This window comes from Equus asinus, chromosome 17, assembly GCF_041296235.1.
Source record: "Equus asinus isolate D_3611 breed Donkey chromosome 17, EquAss-T2T_v2, whole genome shotgun sequence".
In the NCBI taxonomy this organism is placed as follows: Eukaryota; Metazoa; Chordata; class Mammalia; order Perissodactyla; family Equidae; genus Equus; species Equus asinus.
Window position 1 is genome coordinate 31,557,739 of NC_091806.1, and position 24,791 is coordinate 31,582,529.

The window sequence follows — 24,791 nt, forward strand, 5'->3', positions numbered from 1 at the left end:
CCACTTCCGTTCGCGATCAACGTCCACCAGAATGTTCCGAAAGTCAAGGTCCGGGACAGAGAGCACAGTGAGGCCCGGGCAGGTCTTCAGGGAACCCGCCCAACCGGTTGGTGGGTGCTGTCCAATTCTGATTTCATATTTCGCAAAAGGGCACTGTGTCGGAAGCCAAGAGTCTGGGCTCAAAGCAGCGAGGGATCAGCTATGTCACTCTGCGCTAACATTTGGGGCTTCTTCAACGTTTCGGCGCGCCGGGGGGGGGGGGGGCGGGTGGATAAGGCCTTTGAGGTCACTCTCAGCCCCTGAGAGGGCAGCTGAAAGCTGGACTGAGAAGCTTGGACCTGCCCTTCTGCCGGATTGCCTTGGGAGGCCTATAGTTAGGACTCGGGAGTCAGATTAACCAGGTTCCAAGCTCAGCTCCCCCTCTACCAGCTGTGTGCCCTTGGTCTGGTGTCTTAACCTGTCTGGGTTTTCTTCAATCTACAAAACAGCAGGAAGATACCGACCCCTCGGACCATAGTTAGGATGAAATGAGATACCTGTGTAGCACAGGCAGATCCTCAAGAAATGTCAGTTGCCTCCTTGCCCCATCCCTCCATAAGCCTCGAAAGCTTGTCCCAGGGACACCAACAGGTGTAGGATTGGGATAAAATACGGTGTATCCTCCTGGAAGGTCCCTTGTCCTCAAAGATGGTGTCTTCCCTTGATGTAGGTAATTTTAAAGCCTCTCTTTAATGCTAAAAGTAAATATAAATATAGCATAAAGTGAAGCTCAAAATTTGCATGAAGTTTTAAGATAAAACAGGCAACTATAAAAAAGTGTTACTTTCGACAAATCCCCACGGATGCTTTGGTAGGAAAGTTTGAGAGTCAGCCCTTAGCATTCTTTCTAAAGCATCCTACCCTGATCCCCTGTATGGATAAAAGGCCAGTCTCCCAAGTGTACCCCAAACCCTGGGAAGTGGGGGGCAGGAGCTGAGGGCAGACTCTGGGTTCCCTCCAGACACGAAGGGCAGGGCATGGTTGAGAACAGGAAGGTGAGCCAGAAAGCCAAAGGACAGGCTGGCACTTCAGGCGTCCTACTTAATGCCCAGCCAAGCCTGGGTGAGGACAAGGGATGGGGGTGTGGGAAGACACCCCCCTCGACACAGAGGCACACACCAGCCTGTCTCTCACTTCCCTTTTTATTTCCTCTAAGACCGACAAGAAGCAGCACCAGGGAGGGAACCCGCCCTCCAGACCCCTGAAGGGGCTTAGTCAGCACTCCATCCAGGACACAGCCAGCACGTCAGGCCCCTTTCCTCTGAGGGGAAGACTGTTTCATACACACACACACACACACACATACATGCATGCACGCATGCACACATGCATGCACACCCTAGGCATTGCACAGCTGAGACCTTAGGAGTAGCTGCTTTGCTGACCCCACAAGCCCCCAGGAGGCACCAGGAGGCAGACCCTAGGGTGAAGGCCCAGACAAAGGACAGCCCTGCACCCTGCATCCAGTCCAAGGAGGAGGAAGACCCAATGCTTCTAGCACAAGGACTGTCTTCAGTCAATGGAGCATTGCTTTGGGGATTTTTTTAGGATTTTTTTTCGTTTTAGCAAGTCCCTACAAAAATAGAACTTCTCTCGGTATTTATAAATCCACGGCCGCTGGCTCTGTGCGTATGTTACAGGTAGAAAAGCCATGTGAGGCATTCCCTTTGGTTGCTCAGGTCTTGACTTCCTGTCATCCAGGTCCCTTGGCCTCAGAGGTCTATGCAGTCACCTCGGGGCTGCTGAGCATCTTCAGCGGGTTCTCCCAGTGGGTGGCGTACTCCCTCTGGAGCCGGGCACGGTAGTAGAAGAGGTAGGAAGGTAGCAGGAACCCCAGGAGTGAGATTAGCAGGAGGCTCAGATTCACCTTTTGGGCAAGGAGAGAGAGAGCGTCAAGTAGGTACCCACTCTCCCTCATCAGCCGCGGGGACTCTCCTTAGCCTCCCAGAGGGAGGAGAAGGCAGCCCTTTTGGCTCCAGGTCCTGGGCCGGAATGATGAATATAGCTAGCACTTATTCAGTTCAATCACTGTTCCACCGGGATCTCATTTAATCTTCAGCAGCCATGTAACACTGGTGCCCACACGATCTGGCACCCCGGGGAGATACGAGGAAGGCGACCCCACTGAGGGAGTCTGGGCTGGTCAGGCTGCTCCTGAAATGGGACCTTCTGGGCTGGGAACTTTGACCTTTGAGGACGCTGACAATGGGCTCCCATTCAGGGTGGTGGGAAGATGCTCTCAGGCAATTAAAGGAGCTGGGGCTGCAGCCAAGAGGACAGAAGGCTTGGGAGGCCCAGCACAGCGGCCCTCGCGTGGGCTCAGACTCGGCCCCCATCCTGCTCTGCCTTACGCACTGTGCAACTCTGGGCAAGTCATCTCCACTCTAAGTGCCTGCTTCTTGGGGCTGTCATGGCAAAGATTAAGTGAACGTACATAGAGTGCTTAGTACCTAGTGAGCGCTCAGTAAATGGTAACTGTCATTTCATCATTGTTCTTGCAGGAGGAGGGTTTCCGGGAGTGGGTGGCCCCAGGGAGAGACAATCAGCTTTATGGAGGCAGATGTCAGTTCAACGGAAGCAAAATACCAACAGTACCAACGGCTGTAGGTATTGCTTGTGCAGGAGTGGCGCCCAACCACTGAGGATGTTTGAGCTAAGAGGGCTTGCAGGAACCCCATTTCAGGGCTGCTGGAAAGAGGATCCCTGCCTTGGGTGGAACTGGGTTGGCTCAGGACTGGGCCCTTTCACAAATCACTTGGGAGCTTATTAAAAACAGGCTCCTGGGCCCAGGCCAAGAGACGCTGATTCAGCAGGCTGAATAATCTGTATTTTTGTTTTTCCTCCCCAAAGCCCCAGTATGTAGTTGTATATTCTAGTTTTAAGTCCTTTTAGTTCTTCTATGTGAGCCGCCACCACAACATGGCTACTGACAGATAAGTGGTGTGGTTCCATGCCCAGAGACTCAGGCCCAGGCCACTGAAGTGGAGCGCACCGAACTTTAACCACTAGCCCATCAGGGCTAGTGCGAGAGTCTGTAGTTTAACACTCCATGAGGGGTTCTGAGGGCAGCTCGCTTGGGAAGCCCCATATTAGAGCCTGCTGGGGCGCCTTCTGGCTGAGATGAGAGGGAGGGAGGGATTCTATCATATACAAGCCCCCCACCCCCAACTCCTCGACTGCACCCATGAAAGGGGCTCCTGCTCCCCCCAGGCCACACCCGGTTCTCACCCAGAAGGGCTCTCCTTTCAGCGGTCCCACCATGATCATGAAGAGGGGCTGCTGCAGCAGAGCGAACACGGCACTGATGAGGGACTGCAGGCCCGTGAGCGTCCCGAAGTGGTTGGATGGGAAGCTGTCAAGGAAGGGGGGCCAAGCATGAGGGGCGTGTCGTCTCCTGCTTGGCACCACTTCCGCCCTCCACCCCAGACCCCGCTCTGTGTTAGCCAAGCACAGCAGAGCTTAAGAGTTCAGGCTCTTCGCAGGTGCTCTTCGGTCCCTGGCCTCCAGGGTATATGCTGTGACTTTTCAGGGCCACCGAACTGGCTTCTAACACCCATTGTCTGTGGGATAACAGCAAGTAACTCAACCTCTCTGAGCCTGACTTCCTCCACTGTAAACAGGGATTGCACTAACCTCACTGGGCTGCTTGTTTATTCTTTTAACAACCATCTATAGAGCTCTTACCATGTGTCAGGTACCATTGTAGGTGCGTGGAGATTCAGCAATGAACCAGACAAAGATACCTGCCCCTCATGGAGGTGGCATTCTGGTGGGCGGAGTGGTAGTCACACAATAAGCCAGGTAAATGCAAAATGTGTGATGAGTGCTCAGGAGAGAAGTGCAGCAGAGAAAGGGGGTAGGGGTGTCAGGGGGTTGCAACGTAGATAGGATGGCCAGGGGAGGCCTCACTGAGGACAGCTGGGTAGAGACCCAGAGAGGGTGAGACAGCATGAGCCTTGTGGATATCTGGAGTAAGAATATTCTAGAAAGAGGGAACAGCAAGTGCAAAGGCCCTGAGTAGAGTTTGGGGTTTCTGAGGCATGAAGCAGCCCTAGTAGAAGTGGGGAGGAGTGAGCAGGGAAGGGGAAGGAAGACGGCAGAGAAGTTCCAGGGGCCAGATCTTTTAAGCCATAATAAAGCCTTTGGCTTTTTCTCTGAGTGAGACAAGGTGGGCAGCCATGCAGTGACAAGAAGGGACTTATGTCCTATTGTGTTTCCAGCTCCTGTGTTAAAAATGGCCTGAGGGAGGTCAAGGGCGGACGGGGAGGCTGCTGCAATAATCCAGGATGGGACGGCAGTGGTGGAGAAGATGAAAAGGGGTGGGATTTGGGGCATGTGGAACGTGCAGCCAGCACGATGGCTGATAGATTGGGTGTGGAGTGTGAGGAAGAGAAGAGCCAAGGGCAACTCCAAAGTTCTGGCTTGAGCGACGAAGGAAATGGAGCTGCCCTCAGCTGAGATGGCTCCAGGGAGGTTTAAATAAGGGGGCGCTGGTCAAGTGTCCCCCACTGTGCCTGCCCTGGAGTCAGCGCTCAGTGACAGTCATGATTTTGTCACCGCTGTTCTAATGTCCTATATTACTCCGTCACACACACAAGGAAGAGTCGCTCAGCAGCGCCTGGTAGCGGAAACCAGAAGAGAAGGGGAAAGGGAACCGGGGGCTGTTCAACATGAAGCAGGAAAGTTATAAGACAAACAGGACTGCCTTCTGGAAATTTCTATAGGGCTGACATGAGGAGACCACTTTGGGGGCCATTCCAGAGAGCGGACATAGGACCAAAGTGCCATCAAACCAAGTATTTCAGCTTCCTCAGAGGGAAGACTTTCTGACAGAGGAGTCGTCCTGCAGTGGGGTAGGCTGCCCCTGAGGAAATGAGCTCCCCGTCGTTGGAGGAGCTCAGAGAGGGCAGTGGACCAGACAGCCTCCAAGACCCCCAGCAACTCTGAGATGTCAGCATTCCAGGGATGCTGGGGAGAGGGGCATTAAGGGGTGATCTTCTCTGCTCTGGGATTCTCTGGTTATGGGGAGAAGGCTCAAGAAGGCAGTTCAGCCCAGGCTGACTCACACTGCAGCATAGAGGCTTCCACAGGCTGAGTGGTAGAAACCTCGAACCATGGTGTGCAAGACAAAGGTCACAAACTGAAACCAAAAAGAAAGAGGAGAGAGGTTAAGAGCAGGTGTGGAGGTGGGAGGAAGGATGGGTAAGGTAAAGAGGGAAGCAGAGCCTCCCTGAGCCCCCTCACCAACCCAACCTACTGGACATGCTTCCTGGAGAACCCAGAAGAGAGTCAGACCCGGGGATGAGAAGCTTCCTGGAAGGCAGGTGCTGGATGAACCAGCCTTTTGGAGGAGCTCCTGGAGGCAGGGAGAGTGGGGAGGATGGAAGTGGGTACCTGGAGGTGTAAACTGTTGATGAGGCAGGTGATGCCAAAACCCACAAGCAGAAAGTTGGTCACGGTGAAGGCGTTGATGGCATTGGTGAGCTTCTGGATCTTGCGGTAGCGCGGTCTGACGGACTTGGTGGCAACACCATCCCTGAGGAGAACAGGCCATCACCGGCTGCTGCCTCCACCTCCCCGGCAGCTCCCTGGTTCTCAGCCTGGCCCCTCCCCCTTCTGCTGTGCCTCTGCCGTCAGGGCAGCAAAAAAGGGGAAAAAAACATTTCTCCAACCCCGTGTTTCTCCAAAGGTGGCTCCCCCACCAACCATATCAACATTATCTGGGGTCTTTCTTAAAAATGCATATTCTGGGCCTTTCCCCCGACCTCAGAATCTCAGGAGGGGGCCCAGGAATCTGCATTTTGACAAAGATCCCAAGTATTTCACGTGCACACTGAAGTCTGTGAATCAATGATGGGAAGGAAGGTGGAGCATGGGGAGCTCTCACACCGTCTCTCATCAGAAGCCCCAGGAAAGTGTTTCTGCCCACCAGCCTGGAGCAACATAAATGCCATTCTGGGGACAGCAGCTTGGCCCCTAACCACTCAGCAAGCCCCTCTCTCCAGCATGATGAAAGGCTTTGCAGCTGGCTCAGGGAAGAGGTCAGTAGGCTAGGAGGAGGGCAGGCTGCCCATCGGTCCTAGACAGAAGGGCCCTTGGCTAATGGACGTTGGCCATCAGGAGCAGAGGGCAGTGGAGGAAGGCTGGGCGCCAGGGCCAGGGCACCACTGGTGGGGAGGGAGGCCACTGGATTGTTCCTGAAGTGCCTTCTCTCCTAGTCTCCCTCTCCCATCCTCTCGGGGCAAACGGGGACGATGTGGATTAACACAAAAAAAGCACAAGCAGTCAGAAGACCTCGGTTCAAGACCCAACAGTGGTCTCCAGCCAACAAGATGGCCCCCAACGACCTCCACCTCCTGGTATTCACACTCTTGTGTGGTCCCCTTCCATGCTGTACCACAGTCACAGTCACTCTGTATGGCCAACAGAACACAACAGAAGTGATAGTATGTCACTTCTGAGATGATGTTATGAAAGACCCTGCAGCTTCTGTCTTGCTCTCCCTCCCTTCAATCTCTTGCTTGGGGGAGCCAGCTGGCATGTCGTGAGCAGCCCTATGGAGACGCCCAGGTGGGGAGGAACCCAACCTCCTGCCAACAATCACACGATTGAGCTGAGGAGAGGCTCTCGGGCGCCAGTCAATACTTCAGGTGACTGCAGCGCCCTGGCCAACAGCTGGACTACAGCCTTGAGAGACTCTGCTATGGTCTGAATGCTTGTCCCGCCCAAATTCCTATGCTGAAATCCTGATGCCCAAGGTGATGGTATTAGGACGCGGGGCCTTTGGGAGGTGATTAGCTCCTGAGGGCAGAGCCCTCATCGTGGGATTAGTGCCCTTCTAAAAGAGGCCCCACAGAGCTTCCTGGTTGTTCCTGCCAGGTGAGGACACAACGAGAAGTCTGTGACCCAGAAGTGGCCCTCGCTGAACCATGCTGGCACTCTGATCTCGGACTTCCAGCCTCCAGAACTGTGAGAAATTTCTGTTGTTTATGCACCTCCCAGTCTGTGTATTTTGCTATAGCAGCCCGAACAGCCTCAGTCAGACTCTGAGCCAGAACTACCCAGCCAAGTTACTCCCAGATTCCTGACTCTCAGAAACTAAATGAGATAATCAATGTTTGCTGTTTAAAGATGCCAAGTTTTGGGGTAATTTGTTACACAGCAATAGACATCAAATACACCAACTCTCTCTCTTCCTAGCCTTAGGTAGACTTTAGAGTGTCCCCCTTATATCACAGGTTCTGGAGCCTGCTACTCAAAGCTGTGTGATCTTCAGTAAGTTACTTAACCTTTCTATGTCTCAGCTTCCTCATCTGTGAAATGAGGATAATGTACCTACCTCAGAGAGCTGTTGCAAAACTAAATAAGACAATGCAAGGTGGCTAGTGCACAGTCAGCACTCAGTGTCAGCTATCAAGCATGCCATGTCCTCTCTTTGTTTTCCTTTTTGAGGAAGATTAGCCCTGAGCTAACTGCTGCCAATCATCCTCTTTTTGCTGAGAAAGAACGGCCCTGAGCTAACATCCCTGCCCATCTTCCTCTACTTTATATGTGGGATGCCTGCCACAGCATGGCTTTTGCCAAGCAGTGCCATGTCCGCAGCCAGGATCCGAACCAGCAAACCCCAGGCCACCGAGAAGCGGAACATGCAAACTTAACCACTGCGCCACCAGGCCGGCCCTGCCATGTCCTCTCTTAGCCTCAGTTTCCTCATCTGTAAAATAGGAAGGTACCCTTGCTCTCCCAGGGCTCTTGGGAGTGTGAAATGACATGCTGGATGTGAAAGCACAGAGAAAATGAAAAGCATCATCTGACTATTTGCTGTCACCATCCCTGTGCAGGTCACCTGGCGTCTCCGAGGGCAGTGCCCTCAGTGGGGCTGTCCACGCAGTCCTTGATCCGCCAGTCCATGATGTAGCCGATAAAGGGGCAGGTAAGAAGGCACAACAGCTGCATGGCCCCAAAGATGGAGGAGTAGAACCCAACTGGGCAGGATGGGAAGAAAAGCAGGGTCAGGAGCTGGCATGATGGATGCCAGCAGCCCAGGGGGCACTGCCACCCACTTCTGGCAGAGAGGGAGTACAAACTAGTCTTCCTCTGACTCCAGATTCTTAGGTTCCCCCAAAAGCCCAGGGTGACAAGGGTGGATCCAGGCTCCCTGTGGAGTGGGCAGTGGGAGGGTGGGTATGGGCCAGGGCCCCAGCTTTCATCCCCTTACCTGTCTCTGCCGCCCTTTGTCTCAGGTTGTCCGTCTCTGTTGGTAGGTGGGGGAGAAGCCAGGGTGAGAGGAGCTCAGCCAGGGTGACCCTCCTGTGCCCCCCAACCCCCAGTGTGCTCAGCAGCACCTCACCATGCTCCTGGCCACCAGTCACGAGGTACTCCAGCATCTTGTTCATGGCGGCCATGTAGAAGATGACCCGCAGCTGGGTCACGCCCATGGTGAGGAGGCTCCACAGGAAAACGGGGGAGCAGAGACTCTTGCGGAAGGGGACAGAATCTGGGGAGATACCAGGGTCACCCCTGAGGCCCAGTTCTTCCATTCTGTCTGATCGTCCTGGGGATGCACTTCTAGTGGGGGGCTCTGAAACTATGTGACTTTGGAGATGGACTGGTTCCTTCAAAAACAAGGGTTCAGACTCACTGGCCTCCAAGTTCTGGCCCAGCCCTAGAGCTGTCTCAACAGCACATTCTCAGGTGACCTCTGGGTGCCTACCCTATGCTTGGTGTGACAGTAATAACTCTAGCTACTATTTATTAAGCCTTACCATGTGTTGCGCACTTAACGTGTATTATCCCATCTAACCAAAGCGTACAACAACCCTGTCTTTACCACATTTTACACATGGGAAACTGGGCTCAGAGAGTTCAATGACTTGCCCGAGCTCACACAGCTCGAAGCGGCAGGTCGGCCAGACTCAGCTCATGCCCATAACTCAGCTGTGGGAGGACCAGCAGTGGGACTAACACCTTCATAAGGGCACAGCATTTCTGCAGTTTACAAAGAGCCTACACGTCCATGGTTTCATTCAACCCTCGCAACTGCCTTCCCTGTGAAGTGGGTGTTATTGATGCTAGTTTAAGAGATGAGGAAAAGGAGAGCAGGGTTAAGTGATCTACAAAGTCACATGGCTTGTGGGGAGCGGGGCCCAAACCCCCATCTCTTGCCTCCAAGGTCCATGTTTCTTCCACTGATCTCAGAGCTGACGCCTCGGGAAGGGGCCCAGGCAGAAAGAGGGTGCGGTTCCTCTGGTGGCCGACAGGGGGAGCCGGCCAGCCAAGCGTGGAAGAGCCCAGCCTGGAGGCGGCTCACCTGGCTGAACCTGATGCAAGAGGCTCTGAAGTTGCAGGGAGCCCTGATGAAACCAGCTCCCCACAGGCCTGGAGACCCTGCCCCATTCTGGAAGCTCCTCCCTCTCTCATCTCAGGAATCCGGCAGAGTACCCTGAATCTGAACTTCCCGGAGTTCTCTGAGCTCTGATTTTCCTCCATTCTGTAAATGGGGAGCCTGGCCCACCTACATCATGGGATGTTCTGAGAGGTGAAGAGGGGAGAGAATGAGTGCTTAGGCATGAGTGCTCACTAAGCGTGAGGACCCACCCTTCCCACTTCTTGACCAGACACTCACTCTCAGGAGGGTTTTCTGAGATGCCACGAACGTCCTGGGATGAGATGAATCCATCGGGTGCCTCCTCCAGGCTGGGGGCCTTCTGGCTCAGCCGCTGGCCCACAAGGGTCACATGGGTGTAGAAGCGGTCACCTGTCACCTTGTGATCCAGGGCCAGCCCACTGAGCTTGATCTTCTTCCTGCCAGCAGCCAAACCGGAGCATGTGGGACCCAGCCACACAGAGAACACCCTCAACAGCCTGCCTCTAGGGGGCAGTCCCAGTCTGTCCCAGGGGTGCTGAGCACCCACTTTACCCAGCACTGACATGACCACTGACAAGCTCCTAGCACAGGGCCTGTGCCTGGGTCACCAGAGCCTGGCCCAGGGCCCTGCTTAGCACAGAAGCCAGTAAGTGAAGGCTGGATGAGTCGTTTTTTCCACTTGGGCTGTTGCCACGGAGGCAGCATTAAAAACTCAGACTCTGGAATCAGAGAGCCTGGTTCCAACCTTTGATTCAGTCCCCTTTCAATGGTATGACCTTAGGAAAGTCACTTTGTTCCCTGTGCCTTTGTTATTAATGGAATTAATAACAGAATCCCCAGCACAGGGCTGTTTGAGAATGGTCTGAGGGCACGCACAGTGCCTGACACACAGTAGACACTCGATAAACATGAGCTATTTGACTGGTGCCCTATGTGCTTGGTGGTGGAACATCACCCCGTCCCCTGCTGAACTGACTCGGGGTTGGGAAAGTTGGCATTCAGGCTGCCCTACAAATGGTAGGGTATTTCAGTCCTTTGTAGCCCCCTTCTGGGTCCACGTAGCACGTGGTGCTGTTACTGGGGTCCCTGCTCCTCTGATCCCATCCTCCAAACCCAGAAAGCACAATAATAATAAAGTCACCATGTTCTGACCGGCTCTTATGTGCCAGGTCTATGCAAAACACCTGTGGGGGGGGTAGGATCAGGCCCATTGTACAGATGTGAGAGCAGAGCTCAGAAAGCTCAGGAAATCCAGGTCTCTCTGACTCCAAAGCTGATTCTGTCCATCATGCCACCACACCCCCAGCCTCCTGTTCTGCAGCAGGGGGAGTCCCCCTCCCACTCCAGCCCCCACCACAGGCACTCACGTGTAGTTGACTTCCTCAGGAGCGGGGAAGGATTCTCTGGGCCAGTTGAGGGCACAGTTCAGAAAGATGAGGCAGGCCAGGCCCGACCAGGTGAACATGATAACCAAGAAGGACACCCCCGCGTCGTAGATCAGCTGTGTGAGGAGGGGGAAGGCCCATGGAAGAGGCTACCTGACCCCAGACCCGGCTGTTCCCACCCGAGGTAGACCCCAGGCCTCAGAGGCCTTAGAGAAGGTCTCTTCCACTCTATCCCCTGTGCCCAGGTTACAGATGAGGAAACCGAGGGCAGAAGTTTAGAGTCAGACCTAGAGGCCCCACCATCCTGTTCCTTTTTCACCCCAGCCCCCTAAATAGGTGGAAGTGGTTCCCACAAGGTGCTAAGTCACTGGCCACAAGCTCAAAATGTCTTTGAAATCTCAATTTGTATCTTAAAAAGGCACACAAATTTTTGCCTGTGACTCCATACACATGCTTGTTTTCACACAAAAATGTCATTTCATTTTATGTACGAAAGAAGAGAACAAACGCTCCAGGTTTACCAGACCTAACCGTGTTTATCCTGCTCCTTCCTGGCACATTCTCCAGGGGAAAGGCAAACCGGCTTATCTCGCCTTTCACAGGTGTTCACAGGTGCAACAAGTGAGCGGGGAGGGGGTGTGCTAGTGCTCTGCCCAAGGCCTCCTAACCCAGGACAAGTAGGTTCTGAATTGACTGGGACTCTGTGCCAGTGTGTCAGCCCCTCTACTGGGGCAGCCAGGTACCAAGAGATGGTGTCACTCCTCTTGTCCTCCCTGCCACCCTCTGCCTCCCCTCAGGCTCCTGCTCAGAGCTCCAGCGCTGCCCGGGGAAACTTCTGCTCCTCCTTGGCCTTGGGGCGCTTTCTTCCATGGAGGCAGGACAGACCTTCGAAGGGCCACACCCCTAAATGAGTGGGGGTAAGATCTGGGTCCACAAACCCCACCGCGCGAGAGAGGGGAGAACCGCCACCCTCTGTGGCTGCTGCTACTTGAACGATAGATGGCCACCCCCACCAAGCCACACTCTCCAACTCCTTTGGGGATGCTGAGTAAGTGCCTTCTAAACAAACCAATTAACAGTCAAGGCGGAATCTGAGGGGCACATTACGGCCTAGTTGAAAGAGCGCTTTGCTATCGTTTGATAGCAGAGAAAGAAATGACGGCCCAAGCTTGCCCAGAGCTAGAACTCAGCCTTCTGGCTCCAGGTCCACCAGGCTGACCTGTCTGGGATCTGGCCTGGCATGGACTAGCTTTGTGACCTCAGACCCAAGTCGACCAGCCTCTCCAGCGCAGGGGAAAGACATATGGCCGGACAGGTTGGGTGAGGCCAGAGAATTAAGAGCCTTGAATGCACGTGAAGAGGTTGGACTTGATTCTGTAGGCGAAGCAGAGCAGGTGTGTGAGCCAGTCCTCCATCTAAGGTCATTCTGGAAGTCATGTGAATGACAGATTAGAGAGGGAAGAGCTCGGAAGCAGGGAGACCAGCTGAGAAAGCTTGCACTTGCCCAGGAGAGAGGATGAAGGCCTGGACTGGGACAACAGTAAAGCAAAGGAGGAGAGAAGAGAAATCAGACCCCCGGTCAACCGCAGCCACCTGACTTCCTATCACGCCTCAGTGATTTCCCCGAGCAGATGGGAACTGACCTCAAGGCAGGAACTGGGTCATGGACATACTAGCCACTACTCACCCAGCCCCACCTAGTTCTTGTGTCGAGGCGAAAAGAAAACCCAAGTGACCTCTCTGGTGCCCCAAGCAGCTCCATACCTTGATTCCTGGGTACGTGATGGCAGAGGAGGCATAGGAGCCAATCATGAGGGCCATGAAGGTGGAGCGCAGGTTCCCAAACATGTTGGGCAGCTGAAGGAAGAGAGCAACACCCATGAGCAGGAGCAGACCGTGACCCAGCCCGGGCTCCCCTTTCCGAGCCTCACTGAGAAAGCCTGGAAGCATCTAGCCCCACAGTGAAATCCAGGCACACTGGCCCCATGAGACGCAACAGAAAAGTTCTCAGGCAAAATCAATGTCAGAAACTCTGCTCTAACCCCCTCCTACAGACTCTCTTGATGCCCTTAGCATCTAGAAGGCTCCCAGAAGAGCCCTCAAAGAGAAATTTTGTCAATGTTGTTGAACCCCAGGATTTTCCAAGTTAGTATTCTCTGGAGCCCCTTTATCCTGTGAAGCCTAGTAATAACCCATGGAAAGGGTGTTTAAGAAACACTGATGGAGGGCAACTCATTTGACAGATGAGAAAATCGAGGCCCTGAGAGGGAAAGAAATGTACTCAAGTTGACCGAGCATGTTAATGACTTTCTCCCCTGTTCTGGCCATCCTCGCTCTATCACAGACCCCAAGGCTGTGACTATGGCTGGCTCTTTAACAGAATCATGCCCCTTCACCCTCCCAGTGGCCCCAAAGGGGCCCACAGTTTCTGCTGAGCCAGGACAAATCAAGGGAAGGGCTAGGGAGGTGAGGGTGGAACTAAGGGAGGGGGCAGGGGCAGGCCAGGTGTCCAGAGGAGGTGGCTCTGACGTGCAGAGCAGGCCCAGAACTCCCACCAGTGGAGAATTAATTGATCGTACGTTCTGCTCACCGGCCGAAGCCAGGCCCGAGGAGGAGGGGAAAGCAAAGTCATGCCACCCTTTGTGTACCCGCGCCAGCCCCACGATACGCCCCAGGTCAACAGATGCCACAGCTGAGAAGGGCCTTCATGCCATACAACGTTTAAAGCTTCTCCACAGAGGCCAAGAAGAGGACCTCAAATCGTTCTGGAGAGGAAGGTGGACAAACAGAGAACTGAGTCCTCCAACAGCCTCCAAGTGGCTATGAAAAGGGGGTGGAGCCAGCTGACCCCGACTTGGTCAGAGGTTTCCCTGGCACCCTGCGTCTGCAAGGCACACTGCCCAGGACGCCCGGGAAAGTGCCAGGGCCCAGAGAGCAGCTGGGCTCTTTGGTTGCCCCCCCACCCACCCAGGGTCCAAGGGTGCTGTCTCCGCCCAGCACAGCGCGAGGCCGGCCTGGCTAACCCTGGCTAACCCTGGCTAACCCCGAGTGATGGGCTGAGCAGCACCGGCCATCATGGCAGGGGTGGGTCAGCGAGAGCGCGGAGGCCCAGGGGCGGGGCCGGGCCGGGGGCAGGGCAGGGGCCGGGCTCTGCCATTGGCTGGAGATTACTGGGCGGGGCCGGGGGAGGGGCGGCGGGCGGCTGCAGGCCCCCATGGCTGGCCAGGGCAGGGGAGGAGGTGAGGCCGGGAGCTGTGCGGAGCAGGGCAGCGGGGAGAAGGGATTTAGGGCCCTGAGCCAAGTTGCACAGCGTGAAAAAGGGGCTACCGGGGGAGGGAGATGGGGACGAAGGGAACCGCTTCCTTAGAGAGTTGTGAAACGTCCCCCGGCTGGAATTAAACGCGGCTGCTGGGTGAGATGAAATTCAGCCAAAAACATCCAGTTTGGCGGTCAGGCTGCGCTCAGCTCATCCAAGATAAACAGCCCCGCGGCTAGTCCAGCCAGGAACCTCTCCCCCACCACACACTCCTAAGCCTTTAACCCTTATACTCACTCACTCACATACATCAACATACATACTTAGAGTAACACACACAAAACTGACACACATACGTAAGAGGTCGAGCTGTGTGCAAAAGCCGTTCTTGTAAACCTGAAATCAGAAATCCCAAGAGTCCCTTGCACCCCTATGTTCATCGCAGCATTATTTACAATAGCCAAGACGTGGAACCAACCTACATGCCCAGAAACTGATGATTGGATAAAGAAGATATGGTATATATACACAATGGAATACTACTCAGCCATAAAAAAGACAAAATTGGCCCATTCGCAGCAACGTGGATGGACCTCGAGGGTATTATGTTAAGCGAAATAAGCCAGTCAGAGAAAGATGAACTCTATATGACTCCACTCATAGGTGGAAGTTAACATATTGACAAGGAGATCTGATCGGTGGTTACCAGGGAAAAGGGGGGGTGGGGGGAGGGCACAAAGGGGGAAGAGGTGTACCCACAACATGACTAACAAAAATGTACAACTGAAATCTCACGAGGTTGTAATCTATCATAACATTAATTAAAAAAAAAAAAGCCGTTCTTGTAGGTCAGGCACAGTCAAGTTGGGCAGTTTTTTCTGGTTCAATCTGACACACACACAGTACATTTACCTGCTCACCATCTTCCATGACCAACATCACACACACTGTCTCAAGCTGCTCCCTCCGTCACTACCGATTCCATTACCCAGTTTTATTTTCTTTCCAGCGCTTATGACTACAGACATAATTTACCAGTTTACTTGTTTGGCAGGTTGCTCGCTCCCCCAACCCCCAAATGGAAGCTCCAGGAAGGTGAGGAAGTTGTAAACTCTGTCTGTGCTGAAGTCCATGTGCCTAGAACAGAGCTCAGTAGACTTTATGGGCCCGGGACACACACACATACACCCTGACATCCATCCTCTGACCCGCAGTCTCATCCACCTGTACACAGCCTCACGGCCACCCTTGGCGGCAGCCTGCGCGGTTTCACACACACGTGCATTTGATCTGCATCCACTGGATCCTCTTGCCCCCTGACCCTCACTCACTCCTACCCCTACCCCACTCCTGGTTGCCCTGCTGCCAAACCGGGGCCTGTCGTACTCACCGTGAGTGATGAGAACGTGAGGCAGATGCCACCAAAGCCATTCAGGGACAGCGCCAGGAATATCAACGGAGACAGAACTGGGAAGGGGTGAGGGGTGGGTGAGAGCATTTGATAAGCAGTAGGAGGCAAAGGCAGGAGCGGGGGTAAACATCTACCTTCATCCCACCCATCTTTTTCTTGTGTGGCCATGAGAGGCCAGACATCTCACCTTCGGTGTCCCGAGAGGCCAGAGCCATGAGAGTGCAGGATGCAGCGAAGCTGGCACTGTGGAGATAGGGGAGGGCGACAGGTTGACCTGTGAACACCCGGAGCCTCCCCCCACCCCTTGCCGTGCCAGTCCCTGACCTCCAGCTCCACATGGCTCGGCAACCTCACCTGCCAACCAGCCGCATGGGCCGGGGGCCAAAGCGGTCCATGAGGATCCCCAGTGGCAGGGTGGTGGCGCTGAGCAAGAAGGAGCCGATGGTGAAGCCCAGGTTGAGCATCTCTTCCTGGCGGTCACAGCTTGGCCACTGGTGCTGCTCATCCTGCGTGGCATTGGTGGTGTTCTTAGCTGAGGAGGGGGAAGGAAGGCTCAGCACATGACAGCAGGAGCAGCTGGGCATGGGATGGAGCGGCCTGGGATCAAGAATCCTGTGCTCAAATCCCATATCTCTGATTTACTGGCAACCAGGTGACTCTGGGGGTGGCCTAGAGTCAGAGCTGGCAGGGAGGGGCTCCATAAATGACAGCAATTCATATCTGACCCAGCGAGAGTCATACGCCCAATCTGAGGCCTCAGCTGGCTCAAACGTGATAACGGACATCAAAGTATTTAACAAGTTGTAATGGTCACTCAATGTCCAACCTTAGGGGATTGCAGACTCGAAACAGGAAGCACCCTTGAATCTGGGGACAAAGTCAGCGAGTGATGCTCAATTGACGTAGTAAGAATTCATTTAAAACTCAGAGGAAGCTTTTCCCATAAATGACATTCAATAATATTTATTGAGCACTTAACTATATTCTAGGCATTGTTCTCGACAGTCACTGTATTAACTCCTGACAGCCCCATGAGTCAGCCAATAAGGTATCCCATTCTCCAGATGATGAAAGAGAGGCACAGAATCAGGACCATGGCACCACCCTCCAGTACCCTTTAGAAGTTCACCTGGAGGACTCATCCTCGAGGTAAACTGCCAACTTGGAGTCGTGACAAGTTAATGAAAAGGCTTGTGGTGGAGGGAGGAGGGTGATTCCACTTCATCAGTGCTCAGAGAGTCATGAGGTGGCTGCTCCCCTCCTATTTATTGCTTAGGCAACACTGCCTAGGGCTAACTCAGGGTGCGCCTGGAAGGCAGAGAGGGCAGGGTGTGAATTCCCACCACCATCCTTACTAGGTGCGCAACCTTGGACGAGTAACCTCCTCTTCTTGAGCCTCAAGCCCTTTGCCTGTAAAAGGGAGCAGAGAATGCCTAACACACAGGCTCCTTAGGGGAGTCAACTGGAGAAGGTGAACGAAGAGCTTTGCACGGGGCCAGGTCTGAGACGGTGCTTCTGAAATAGCGGATGAACGGGCACATGATGGCCTCCCTGGAGGGTCACAATGTGGTGAGCCTGTTCTCTATGCACTGAGGATCCCACAGCGAATAAGAAAGGAAGCTCTCAGCTCTCATGGGGCTTATATCAGATAATAAACAAGAAAACACGTGTATGGTGACAGATAAAAATTAGGCTATTGGTGGTGAGCATGATGCGGTCTACACAGAAACGGATATATAATAATGTACACCTGAAATCACACGATGTTCTAAAGCATTATGACCTCAATAAAATAATTGCAAAAAAAAAAACCCGAAAAGAAAACCCATGGATGCTGATTTAAGCGTGACAGGTGCTGTCAAGAGAGCAAAACAAGGGGCTGGCCCAGTGGCGCAGGGGTTAAGTGCGCACGTTCCGCTTCAGTGGCCCAGGGTTCACCGGTTCGGATCCCGGGTGCGGACATGGCACCACTTTGCAAGCCATGCTGTGGTAGGCATCCCACGTATAAAGTAGAGGAAGATGGGCACGATGTTAGCTCAGGGCCAGTCTTCCTCAGCAAATAAAAGAGGAGGATTGGTGGCAGATGTTAGCTCAGGGCTAATCTTCCTCAAAAAAAAAAAAAAAAAGAGAGAGCAAAACAGGAGGACAGGCTAGTGCCTGAATGCTGGGACAGGAGGAAGCATCTACCCTCAGTGGTGACAATGACCCCTGACTTCAGATAGTTGAAGGGCATGCAGGGAGCAGAAGGGTGAACTGATCTGTGTCTTAACATAAGGAAGAATTCTCAGATCATGAGTGCTGGCCAAGTGGCGGTGGGGGGGGGTGTTGGGTGGGGACGGAGTGCCTTGAGCAATGGAGAGTTTCCCATAGGTAAGTGCCAGCTGCCAGGAACCCTGGGGAGGGTGCTCAGGCACCAGGAAGAAGCAGTCAGGGGTTTAGACAACACAGTCTCTGGGGTTCAGGCTAGCCCCATAATTTAGAGATCTTTATGATCACTGTTCATTTCTCCACCAAGTTTGTCTGCACCCATTTATTCAATCTATGTGCACTTATTGGCCATCTACGTATGACACACACTGTGTTGGGACAGTGGGTAAAGCAGGAAGAAATGCAAATTCTAGTCTAGAGGCGGCAAACAGGCAATGCCCCACACATATGTTTTGCTTGGCTTGCAAATTTTAATCAGGTGCCAGTTGAAAATAGGGAGTGACCACATAAAAATCTGGCTTCTCTTTAAGAAGTCAGAAGATCTGGCCACTGATGGAGGTGAGTGGAGGCCCCCCTTTTTGCCTGAGCTTGCCCTCTCTGGTTCACCCACGTCAGCCTCTCTTTTAGCTCCCAGAGGTCTGCCATCTTACATCGGCCCTGCTTTGTCCAATTATTACCAACTGCCTGGCCCCTGTTGGCATTTGAGTTTGCAGCCCCTGAATTAGACACGGTCCCTGCTCCTCTTTCACAATCAAATGACCCTTCCATTCTCAAACAATCCCACTCGCTCTCAATTAATTAACACCTACTTTGTGCCAGCCTTCTTCATATAGTATCTCATTTAAGCCTCACAATAGCCCTGAAAAGTGAGTCTAATGATGCCCATTTTGTGGACAACAAGGCTCTGAGAAGCAAAGCAACTCCCAGTCACAGATACGGCTTTGCACAGGTAGGCTCAGATTCAAACTCAAGACAATCTCCAAAGCCAACACTTTTCCATTGCACCACAGGGCCTCTCTGTCCTGAACAAGGCAGCTTGGTAAGTTTCCTGAGCCTGTGCCAGTGCTGGCAGGAAATGTGTTCTTCCACTGGCAGAGAATTCTGGCCCAGTGACTTGCTAATAACTCAAGGCCAATTAATGCATTCGTGTGAATGGTTTATCCATCACCCTCTTGTGAGTTTGACTAATATGAGTTAGTTCCTGAGGCCTGATCACTCTGAGTGGTTGAATAAAGGCAGTCTTCAGACCTAAGAGGGAAGCCAGCCCAAGATACAAAGACCTCCAAGACCTCTATCCGTGCCGATTACAACAGAAGAGGTCTTTGAAATCCAACCGCCCCACTTTTATAGACAAGTAAAGTGAGGCATGGGGTGGAACAGGGAAAATGCATTCAGTAAGTTAATGATAGAATTGAGTTTAGAAGCCAGGAAGAACAGGGTTTCCCAAAATGTGGTATACAGAGCAGGTGGGGCACTCAAGATGGGTTTAGGAGGTACACAGAATGGTTTTTGATGTTTCATAGTTATTAGTTATTTGAATGTGTATCAGAAACATATGTACATACACACATATACATATATATGTATCAGAAACATATGTGTGTATGTATGTTAGAGACATGTATGTATATATATACATCTATGTATTAGAAACATATATTATGTATGATCTGTGTGCATGTGTGTATAAATAACATCAAACCCAAGATTCTAAGGATATTACACTTTAAAATGAGGCTAGGGGCCGGCCCAGTGGCACAGGGGTTAAGTTCGCACGTTCTACTTTGGTGGCCTGGGGTTCACTGGTTCAGATCCCAGGTGTGGACCTATGCACCACTCCTGTCAAGCCATGCTGTGGCAGGCATCCCACGTATAAAGTAGAGGGAGATGGGCACAGATGTTAGCTCAGGGCCAATCTTCCTCAAAAAAAATTTTTTTTAATTTAAAAATTAAAAAAAAGAATATTCTAAAATGAGGCTAATTTTTTTAAAAGTGGGTTGATTTAAAAGGAAGTATTAAGTCAACAATACCACCTATGACACACAGAAACGGTAAAATCATGAAGGCAAACTACAAATGACTAGGTCTGGGAAGCGCTGGCAAACAGGATTGTGGTTAGGCATCCACTCTGAACTCAGCACATGCAAATCCTGGCCCCGCCAGCTGTGCTGCTGAAACTCTGAGGCTCTGTTACCCCACCTGTGAAATGGGAGAGCGGGTGCAACCACCTGAGAGGCTGGCTCTGGGATTGCCGTGCACACACTCACCAAATGATCGCATTTTCTTTGTCTCCCAGGTCAGCGAGCCCTTCCTCACTCCCTGAGGCTTGCCTTTCCTGCAGCCGACATAGTGACAGCCACCAAAAAACACTTCTTGTCTCTGGCTGCACGCCCCCAGGAGAACTCTAAGCTGAAGGTGAGGGAGAGCTACTCTATTCCCATGAGCCTAGGAAAAGGGTTCTGGAGTCAGATCTGGGGTTGAATCCTCATGCTGCTCCTTATTTATTAGCTGTGTAACCTCAGGAAGGCTATTTAGCCTCTCTGAGCTTCAGCTTTCTCCTCTATAGAATGGGGTTATTATAACACATCACAGATTTGTTATGAAGACTAAGGATCAAACTAGCAAATAGTAAGTGCTTAGTGAACTTTAACCACTGCTTTATTATTTGGGCACTTATGCTGGATACACAGTAGCGTGTGGTGAACTGAATTGCCCCTAGCCAAATTCTGAGTATCAGAGCCCTTTTCAGCTGTCTGTGACATCTCTACAGGTGAGTCACCACCCACCCCAAGGCATACCTCGAGACAGAGCAGAAAGCACTGAGAAGACAGCAGGTATGGCCAGGGAACCCCAAAGCCAACACGAGTGAACACGTCAATGATGAGCTCCACATTTGTTAAATGATATCATTTGGTCCTCGCATCATTGCTCTGTGGAATGGAGGGTGAGGGTTGTCCACACCATTTCACAGACTTGGAAGTGGAGATCCAGAGAAGATAGATCATTTGCCTAAGATCACACAGCAAATGATGGCAAAGCTGGATCTAGGACATAACAACCACCCCCACTTATAGTCTGAATTTTGTATCCTTGCTCTCATTTCATTTTCACAACAGCCTCCTGAGGTAAGGATCATTGGTCCTGGTTTACATACAAGATAACTGAAATATTAAGCAAGTCCAGTAAGTGGCTCAAGTCAGCCAAGCAGCACATCACAGAATTGGAAGCCATGCTGCCTGTCTCTTTCCACACACCATGGGGACACAGACTCCTGGTCTGATTCTGTGTTCTCAGGACCCTGCAGAGGGAGGCTGAGACCGCAAGGAACGAGGCTTAAGAAGCAGAAAGTGGGAGCTTTCGATAGGGCCTAATGACGGAGGCAGACACCCCCAATCAGCCTGATGTCGCAAGGATTTAGGCTGGAGACCCTTGAATGAAAGAGAGGTGAGGGAAGAGAGACACATTATGCCTGCTTTCCACGTGTGGACGTGTAAGTCCTGAGAAAAGGAGGCGGGTTCACACCGGTCACCTCTAATCATCCCAAACAACAGGCTCAGACACACACTCGCTTCAGGGCAACTCAAAACACCAGGTGGATACCTCAGACCACACACAAAAATGAACTCTAAATGGATCAAAGATGTAAACGTAAGAGCTAAAACTATACAACTCTTAGAAGAAAACAGAGGTGTAGTTCTTCATGACCTAAAATTAGGCAATGGCTTCCTAAACATGACACGAAGACACAAATAGCAAAAGAAAAAATAGACAAGTTGGACTTCATCAATATTAAAAACTTTTGTGCTCCAAAGGACACCGTGAAGCATGTGAAAAGATGACCCACACTGGGAGAAAAATTTTGCAAATCATATAACTGATAAGGGACTCACCTAGAATAGAAAGAACTCTTACAGCTCAATAATAAAAAGACAAACAACCCAATTTAAAAATGGGCAAAGGATCTGAAGAGCCCTTTCTCCCAGGAAGATATACCAATGGCCAACAAGTACATGAAAAGACGCTCACCATCATTAGCCATCAGGGAAATGTAAATCAAAACCACAGAAAGATAACACTTTTATATCCACTAGAATGGCTATAATAAAAAAGACGAGCAATAACAAGTGTGGGTGAGGATGTGGAGAAATTGGAAGCCTCATCCACCACTGGCGGGAATGTAAAATGGTGCAGCCCTTTTGGAAAACAATCCAGCAGTTCCTCAAAACGAGGAACGAGGGCTTACCCTCACAGCCCAACAAATCCCCTCTTAGATATACACCCAAGATGAAGGAAAACACATCCACACGGAGACTTGTACATGAATGTTCACAAGAGCACTATTCATAACAGCCAAAAAGTGGAAACAACCCAAATGTCTGTCAACTGATGAATGGATAAATAAAACGTGGTAAATCCAGACAATAAAGTACTATTCAGTAATGTTAGAATTCCCCCTTCCACATTTGGGGCAATTCACACAAAGCCAAGGTGACCGAAATGGAAGACAAGAGACCCTCCACAATGCCTGGCCTACGGGGAACGAGGTTATTAACTGTGTGCAAAGGGATGATTTGAAGACCTGGGGGCTCAAAGGTCCTGAAAAAGGAGGCGCACAGCCCCTTTATATTTAAATCCCCGTTGTGGGCTCTCCTTCGCCCTATGCAGCCTTACAACAGCCCTACTGAGAAATCCCTCTCCTCCTACCAGGAGCCTCCATCTTGCTCTAGACCTGAGGCTGCCAAAGGCTTAGGATCCTGCCAGTCAGTCGCAGGCTCTGGATGCCCAGCAGGACACCTGGTATTCAGTAAACACTGGATTAAATAAACAAGGTGGAGAGGGCAGAATGCCCTCATTCTTTAGACGAAGTTTGAAAACATCAAGAAGCAGGCGTGTCCAACTCCTTAAGCAGCCCTGCTTTCTGTCTACTAGGCCACCTGTCTTTTTCCAGCTTCCACCTTCCCCTTCTGCGGCCCCTCCCCCAGCCTGACTTGGCCCTTCTCCAGCATACCTGAGCACATGCTGGAATAGAAGCCCTCGTTCTTGAGCATGATCAGCAGGGAGCCCCAGCCCAGGAGCACGGCAGAGAAGAAGAGGTTCTCCAGCACCGCCGTGCAGGCCATCCACCAGCGCCTCCGGTACGCCTGCTGCAGCGTGGGGGCCATGCTGGCCACGAGCCTGCACAGGAACAGAGCGCTCAGCGTAGGAACCCCCAGCAACCCTTGGGAAGGGTCCTGCATCATGGTGGCTCCTGAGACCCCTCGAGCCAGCCTGCAAGGGGTCTTTCACGAAGGTCCCATAGCTCCCCGGGCTTCCCAGCCGGTGCCGCCAATCTGGCCCTGGGCGCACTGGCAGTGCCAGGCGTGCACGTGGCGCTGGGCTTCCGCCCCGGGCCACTATCAGAGATAAGGAAGGTCCTGTCTGCGCGCAACAGATTTCTGGAGCGCTGCCGGCTCTGCCACCCAGTCCGGGACGCGCTGAGCCCTGCTCCTGGGGGCCAAACCCCAAGTCCCCAAAGGTCAGCAAGGGGCAGGGCGCGCTCTGAAGCCACCGCTGGGCAGTATCCGGCTTCCCGCGCCAGGAAGGTCCCCCAGAAGCAAGCAGGAGGAGGAAGGGGAAATCTGAGGCTAGCCTAAGACCCCCTCCCCTCCTTCCTGTAGCCCCTATGAGACCACTCGTCTCCTCTGAGGCTGATGGACAGCAAGCCCTCCCCATTTCTGCACCAGGCGACCCAGGTCTCTACAGTCTCTCGGTCCAACAGCTGCCACGTGGAAGGAGACCTAGGGCGGGCCCTCCAGCGTCCACGGCGCCCCGTAAGCCCCTCACTCACTCGGTAGGGCGCGGGGCACCACGCTGCGCGCCTCCGAGCCCGCCCGCCTCGTCCTGCCCGGGGAGGGGGATCGGGCTCTGGCAGGAAGTCCGGCGGTCACTGACTTTATAAGGGCAGTGTCGGCGGATGGGCTGGCGGGCGGGTGTGTTTACCAGAGGGAGGGAAGGAGCCGGAGCGCCCCGCCGCCGCGGCCGCCACCGCGGGAGGAGATACAACGCGCGCGGCGGGGGCGGGGGCGGGGAGCATAAGGGGAGTGAGACCCAGGGAAGCTGAGAGAAGAGGGGCAGGGAAGGGCAAGAGGGAGGGGAGGAGAGGACAGCACAAGTCCTGCCGGGGAGGGGAGGACCTCAGTACCCTCATCTGTGAAATGGAGCTTTAGATTCAGACGCTCCCGCAGGTCCGTTCGAACTCCGGCAAGAGTGTTGCTCTAGACAGAGGAAGTGCAGCAAGAGGGGGGCCCAGCGGAAGAGGGGAGTCGGGGGGACCAGAGTAAAGGGGAGGGAGGGACGTGCTTGAAGAGACGGGACAATGCGCCGCGGGACCCACGGGCTCAGGTAACGGGTTTTTCTTGCTGAGCCTGGGAGCGTCGGTGGGAGCCGGCCCGCGTGGCTCCGCGGACGCGCCGCCGGGGAACCCCTTCCCCCACCCGCAGCTCACCTCTTATCCGGAGCACACGCGCCTCCTGCAGGAGCGCAGAACCTTCGTGGCGGGTCCACACTCTCGGCGTCCGGTGTCCTGGGGGCCCAGCAACGAACGGCACCGGCGTTCTGGACTCCTCCGCACGCTGGCTTCCTGCGGCCTCGGAGGTTCAGCCCGACAGCCTGCTGTGCTCGCCTTCTCTGCCCCCTCGGAAGAAGTTCAGGAGCTGGGAACCCGCCGGGCGCCACCAATCTGCGAGGCAGGGCATGGAAGAAGTGAGTCTGCCGAGTTAATAGTGGTATTTACACCCGTCCGGTGCTGCGCCCCGAGGTAGGGGCGGGGGTTCCCTTCGCTTCCCCTCCCCCTAGGTCGAGTTTCACGCGCACGTGACTCGCCTTCTGGTCCCCAGATACTCTGCCCCAGCACCTAAAATTTCCACTCTCGCCTCCCACCCTCTCCCTCGGCCCCCCAGACGAATCAGGCAGCGCCCTCTGTATCTTTGGCCAAAACAAAGACCGACTCGGCTGGAGCGCGCAGCCCGCGATGCAGGGCAGGCTTGGGTGGGGTCTTGAACTGTGTAGTTGGGAGTAGTGTTTTCCGAGAGGCAGAATGACACGAGTTTCTTTGGAGTTAGTCAGATGGAGGCCTGAGTCTCGGCT

At 53.2% G+C, this 24,791-nt stretch overlaps 1 protein-coding gene and 1 long non-coding RNA gene across 4 annotated transcripts; one reads left to right on the top strand and one right to left on the bottom strand.

The window, feature by feature from the left end:
- Positions 1–1,144: 1,144 nt before the first annotated feature.
- On the bottom strand, positions 1,145–24,284 carry SLC43A1 (solute carrier family 43 member 1). Of its 3 annotated transcripts, none has more exons than XM_014827833.3 (15): positions 24,151–24,284; positions 22,675–22,841; positions 15,813–15,990; positions 15,646–15,701; positions 15,438–15,514; positions 12,556–12,648; positions 10,774–10,907; positions 9,665–9,843; positions 8,390–8,536; positions 8,258–8,293; positions 7,886–8,024; positions 5,434–5,575; positions 5,106–5,179; positions 3,268–3,391; positions 1,145–1,906 (listed from the first exon to the last, which is right to left on the bottom strand). In XM_014827833.3, the coding sequence occupies exons 2-15, from the start codon at positions 22,826–22,828 to the stop codon at positions 1,760–1,762; spliced, it is 1,680 nt and encodes a 559-aa protein (XP_014683319.1). In that variant the 5' UTR covers positions 22,829–22,841; positions 24,151–24,284; the 3' UTR covers positions 1,145–1,759. The 3 variants fall into 3 exon arrangements, with proteins under 3 accessions (XP_014683319.1, XP_014683320.1, XP_070343902.1); XM_014827834.3 differs by lacking the exon at positions 24,151–24,284 and adding an exon at positions 23,494–23,624; XM_070487801.1 differs by lacking the exon at positions 24,151–24,284 and having other exon boundaries at positions 22,675–23,048.
- On the top strand, positions 22,661–24,320 carry LOC106822573 (uncharacterized). The gene is made up of 3 exons (XR_011495089.1): positions 22,661–22,801; positions 23,324–23,476; positions 24,182–24,320. It is a non-coding gene; the product is annotated as an uncharacterized lncRNA (long non-coding RNA).
- Positions 24,321–24,791: the final 471 nt, after the last annotated feature.